The sequence below is a fragment of the Sarcophilus harrisii genome, chromosome 3 (genome assembly GCF_902635505.1).
Source record: "Sarcophilus harrisii chromosome 3, mSarHar1.11, whole genome shotgun sequence".
Lineage (NCBI taxonomy): Eukaryota > Metazoa > Chordata > Mammalia > Dasyuromorphia > Dasyuridae > Sarcophilus > Sarcophilus harrisii.
Window position 1 is genome coordinate 417,611,355 of NC_045428.1, and position 6,000 is coordinate 417,617,354.

A 6,000-nucleotide genomic window follows, 5' to 3' on the forward strand; every position below is an offset into this window, starting at 1 on the left:
TGAAATTATTCTGCTTTGTAGATGTCTAAAACAGGTTTTGTGGTTTTATTATTCATTTTGTCCTTTGCTTTGAATTTTTGTCATATTAATCATCTTTTCAGGCTTTAGCAAAAATTTATTAAAAATAACTAATTTGCTTCTGCATTATTTAGCTCTATTGCATATTCTAATTAGCATCATTTTCTGTTCTTTTAGGTTTCCATTGTGGCTCAAGTTGATCCTGTTAGAATGATGGCAGATACATTGGCTTCAAAAGCCAAAATGGGAATCGGAACCGAAGAAGAATTTGTTCTTCAAAAGCCACTCTTCAAATTGAATACATATACAGAACCCCAGGTCATTGTTATACTTGGTGAATTGTGATTTGAGAAAATTACGACAATCAGGGTAGATAACTGTGTTGCTTATGATTATAAGCAGGGTCAAAATAACCTGGAATAGTTGGGAGTCTGTTCAAACTACTTTTTTTTGTTGAAGGGAAGCAAGATGTCCACCTTCCTCAAGCCTCACCAGCTCTGTTTCTTGACTCATAGGCTCTTTACTTCCTAATTCCTTCCTGCTCTCGCAGTAACCTAATGTCCATGTCCTTCCTGTTCCTATCCCCAACCACTTTCCCTGCCCTCCAGTAGTGTAGAGAGTTCCATCTTCTCACTTCTGAACATTGTGTTTGGGGCATTTGTTGGTAGAGGGACTAGTCATCATGGATCAACTAAGGAGATCAATTTTGAAGGCAAAATGGAGGGTATTCCACTACCCCTCATTCATTCCTCCACTTCACAACAACTCTAGCACTACAAGTTTCTTATATTTCTCTACTTCCATTTCGAGTACATTCTTCCTGCCTTTCTAACCTTCTTATACCTTACTCTCCTCCATATCTAACTGCACTTGCCTACTTCTGTAATGTACGCGCTACCTTTCTGGAGGTCCTCCAGAAGAGCATTGGTCTCAGCAGGATAGACACCACTAGAATGGATAAGAATAGAGTCCAAAGTTTTATTGTCTCTTACACAGTCTATGTCTGTCATAGTCTGACCCAGTCTCAGTCTGACCCAGTCTCCTCCAGCAGTCTGACAGTCTGACAGTCTCAACCAGTCTCCTCTCGAGTCTGACTTTGTCCCCAGTTTAAATACCCTGTTATAATTACATCATTACAGTATACTGAATATGTGTAAACTAACCATTACATCACCATACTAAGTACTAAGTATATATGTGAATTAGAGAACCATTATCTCATCAATTCCACTGAGTTAACACCTTATTTCAAGTATACTTCTCCAGAGTTCTGGCTCTCTACGTACTTGTAATTTCTTTAACTTGAAACTTTATCTCTAATCTCTGTGCTTTTGAACTTACTGTCTCTGATTCCTGGAATGCTCTTCTCTCACATCTCTTCCTCTTACATCTCCTTGTTTCCTTCAAGACTCAATTTAAATTCCAATTTTTGCAGGAGGTCTTTCCTAGTCTTCCCATCCCTAGGCAGCTAGTCCAGATTAGTATTGCCTTTCTGGCCACCCTCATCTGCTTTGTATATACCATATATATTCCTAGTTATTTGCATATTATCTTCTTTAAAATGTATACTCCTTAAGGCAAGGATTGTTTTTGGTTTTTGCTTTTTTTTTTTTTTTGTATTCCTGATTCTTAGTATTAATATAATTCTTGTTATATAATAAGAGCTTTATCAGTATTTGTTGACTGATTGTTTGACACTATAGAACTCACCCCTGACTCACCCACTTACTATTTGTTTGACCTGAGGAAAATAATTTCTTGCCTTTAAGTCTGATTTATCCAAGTATAAATGAGAAGGTTGAACTAGATGACTTCCACTTTCGCTTCTAGTTCTAAATCTATGATATCAGTTGTCTACCTTTCACATTCCTTCCATCTTTCTGATACTCATTGAAATGTAGCTTTCTCTGAAAGTAACTCATGTCTTGGCATCCAACCCCAATCTTTCCTTTTCCCATATATTCTAACACAAAGAGCCAGCAGAAGTTAACATATTTCTTATTCCCTATTGTAAGAGATCCTCTCTAATCTGCTATCACTCAACAACTACATTTAATCTTTTAAAGTTTATTCTTCCAGTCCAGATTCTTATTGTTGTTGAGTGTGGACTCCACTTAGTTCTCCCTCCTCTGCTGTAAGTTCAGTATCTGGATTGGAGTCTTCTTTTCTCACCTTAACTCCTTCTCACTTCAAATAACTTTATCTCCCATTTCAACCTTCTTTATTATACTCATCGTCTCTATCTTATGTTTATCTCAGTAAAGCACATATTAGACTTAGATTCAACCCTCTTTGCAAATGAACTTATCCTATTTTTCAGGAATCCTATTTAGTCTCTGATGATGACAGAGTAAAGATCTTAAGCTATAAATCAGAGCTTCTTAAACTTTTTCTATTCTTAACCGCTTTTTGCCTGAGAAAATGTTTATATGATCCTGGATATATCAGTATATAAAATAGGTATATAAACCAAACATTTAGAGATAATAAATCATAGTTTTGTGATCCCTATATTCAATTATGAGATTCCATATGGGGTTGTAAACCACAGTTTAAGAAACCAGACTATCAATTATCTTCTAGCATTTGAGAGCTGTGATTTGAGTTATCTTTGTAGTTAATGTCTATTACCTCAATAGTATATATTATTTCAAAGTTATAAGAGTTTGTGATCCTGAGCCTAAATTGACCTCTTTGCATCTTCTGCCCATTATTCATAATTCTTTCCTTCAATCTTCCCTCCAAATAACAGCTTCAGTTTTGTTGGAAAACATTTGTCAAGTAAGTTAAAGTGATCATTTCTTTCTTTTATGGGTTGGATTAGGTAATTGCTGAAGATCTTTCCAACTTTCAATTTCTGTGATTCTGTAAACCACAAAAAAAGTATATGTATCTTGCTCTTGTGAATGGATAAATATTTTTTGAAAGATTTTTGATGTACATGACTATTTCAAACCCTGCCTTAATTTTTTTTCAACAACTGAATTTCAACTGCCATGAACCTTTACAATTCCTTAAAGAAAAAAAGAGGAAAACTCTATTAGTGTTCTTTTTAGAGAAGTAGAGCATATTTTAAAAAAACCTTTCTTTCTTAAACCACTTCTCTTTGACTTTCTGGTTTCTGTTAATGTCATGCCATTTGCCTTGTTATGCATGCTATTTCAAAGTTCAAGCTTCCATGACAGCTCTACTTCCTTTTCAAACTACCCTAATTTAATCCTTCCAATTTGTCTTTTTTTTAAAGTTTTATTTTATTTTTATTTTATTCATAGGTGCATGTATTTTTTTCCTACTAAAGTTTAACTTCCTTGATGAGAGAGACCATGAGTACTTGTACATTCTTTATCTGCTTCCATCATTAACACATTGTTTTGTACTTAGTGAATTGAATATCAAATAACTATTCAATAAGTGTCTGAATGTTGAATCTTTCAGTGAAAAATCAAAGATATTGTACTATATTTTCTGTATTTCTACTAGACAAATGATATTAGAGATTTGGATATTTCATATTTAAGTGATAATTTTTGTGTTCTTTTCCTTTAAGCTTATAACTTCATTTTCATCATCTGGAAGGACTTCAAGGCCACATGAAAGTCCTTATTTGCTAAAATATATATAGTCAACTTCTTATCATTGTATCTCTTGGCACTTAACATTCATAGACTGAATGGAAGATGAATAGGGTCCAATCAGTTGTAAATAAAAGAACAAAATTGAACTACTTATCTGTTCCTACTTAGAATCAGATTGATGAGACACTTCTGAGCCTGCTTAAAATAGAAACTCAGTGATATGCTGGTCAAGTTATAATGACTTATTTCCTTTCTAATAGTAGTTATTTATTTAAAAATAATTTACATATTGCCAAATCTTTATGTGACAATCTATTAAATAAATATTAGTAGTACTTTAATATGGGTAGAAGGAAATTGGAGTTTGGCAATTTATTTTTACTTTCGCATGTAAAATACTATATAATTGTATTTAATAAATTTAGACATAATGATAAACTGAAGCCAAGAATGTATTACCCCATCTCTTTGACATTTTAAACAATTAACAGTAAAATTTTCACATATAGTTTATATAGATCTAATGATTTAACATATATAAAATGCTTTGCAAATCCTAAAATCCTATTTAAATGCTAGCTTTTTAAAAAATTGAATTATACAGCATTATTATTTTACTTTCAAAAATTGTAAACAATTTTATTATGAATTACAATAACATTTATGTACAAATATATTGTCTTCTGTAAAGAAAAAGTATATAACTTTGGAAACAATGATATTGAATGCCGCTGGTATTTTTATTTAATTAGATATTTTCTTTCATTTTCTACTTCCAGATAATTTCTGACCCCAGACTTCGTATTGAGTTAGCTCTTCGAGAAGCTGGACTTCATAGAACACTTTATGCAAAAGAGATCTTGCCAAAAATTAGTCCTTATAAACTTCCAAGAAGAGACATGGTATCTACTGTCTTTCAGATGTAGACTTCAGGCATAAGTCCCATGATATATGAGCAAGAGCCTTCTTTTGATACAGTTCTGTCATCTTTAATATGTAAACTATTCCCAAAAGAATTGTGTTAACTATCTATTCAGTATGATTTATATTTAATTATTAATATGTTGGGTTATTTCATCTACTAAAGAAATTCTTATATGATTCTCAGTAACATTTTGAATTGTTCTCATATCTTTAAAAAATAAAATTTTGTTATCATATTCTTTAAGAGTAGACTTTATGAAAGATACATATGTATATTTATATGTATATACACTATCATTTAAAAAGTTACATTTTGAGATTTATATTTTACATGATGAATACAAAATAACTTTGCAAAATAAAATAGCCACTGGGAAGAATTAGATAATATGTCGCTGCTGTCAGCTAGCCTTCATTTCCATTTGTTATTTCAGAATTTGACTTTTTAATTATGAAAGCTTCATTATCATTAATACTTCTATTATCCCTTGATTATTATAGGAGGAGATTCAACCTTTCTCTAAATTTAGAAACCAATTTGGTGCATCATGTTTGCTGCAAACCAATCACTGAAACAATTTCATTGTGCAAATTATTCTTTAAGAATAAATTAGAAACTAGAAATAGCATTTCAACCACAGGATTCTTTATTTTAGCATAGAAAAGTATGTTGTTAAAATAGATGAAATAATAAAAAGTTAACAATGTTTTGAACCCTGAAATTTCTAAATTACATATCTTCTTTGTCATGATTCTATAGAGAAATGTATCAAATAAAAACATTACAATTCTTTTACTTCATTTCCAGGAAACAACTATATTTCTCTTGGTGGAATAACAAAGCATTGTTGTCAAGTGATATCCTAGGTGTGTGGGTGGTGGCAACCTTACTATTCACACACACAATGGGAGCTGATAGGAGGCAGAACCGAGATGGAAGAGTATAGGGAGCATTCTAGTCAACCTCTCCCAATATCTTTCTCCAAATAACTTTAAAATAATACATATTATTATTATTATTATTATTTTTGCTGAGACAGTTGGACTGAGTGACTTGCCCAAGATGACATAGTCAGAAAGTGTTAAGTATCTGAGATCACATTTGAACTCAGGTCTTCCTGACTTCAGGGCTGGTGTGATCCAATTAAATTTTAAAGTGTCATAACAAGCAAATAGTTGGAGTGAGACATTTTTCCAGCCCAGGATTTGGGCAACTGTGCCTAGAGCACAGTAGAGTTTAGATACCTGTAGTAGGCTTTGGAACCAGCAATAGCAGCAGCAGTACCAGGAATCTCACCAACCAGAAACAATGAAAAGATTGGAGATCCAGTCAGAAAGATCTTACAAAGGTCTCCATGCTAGAACATGCTAGCAAAAGACAAGGTTGTCTTAGGCATTTTTGATACTTATTACCCAACAAACAAAACAAAAATGGTCAAATGGAAAAGGGGAAAGAAGAAGAAAACTGGAAAAAAATAACTCC

At 32.5% G+C, this 6,000-nt stretch overlaps 1 protein-coding gene across 1 annotated transcript in view; it reads left to right on the top strand.

Annotated features, from left to right (window-relative positions):
- CCDC148 (coiled-coil domain containing 148) overlaps positions 1-4,753 on the top strand; it is a 279,517-nt gene extending 274,764 nt beyond the window's left edge. Inside the window, exons 14-15 of the mRNA XM_031960644.1 lie at positions 196-336; positions 4,373-4,753. Of these exons, the coding sequence (XP_031816504.1) occupies positions 196-336; positions 4,373-4,519 (288 nt within the window). The 3' untranslated portion in view covers positions 4,520-4,753. The remainder of the gene's footprint in view (positions 1-195; positions 337-4,372) is intronic.
- Positions 4,754-6,000: the final 1,247 nt, after the last annotated feature.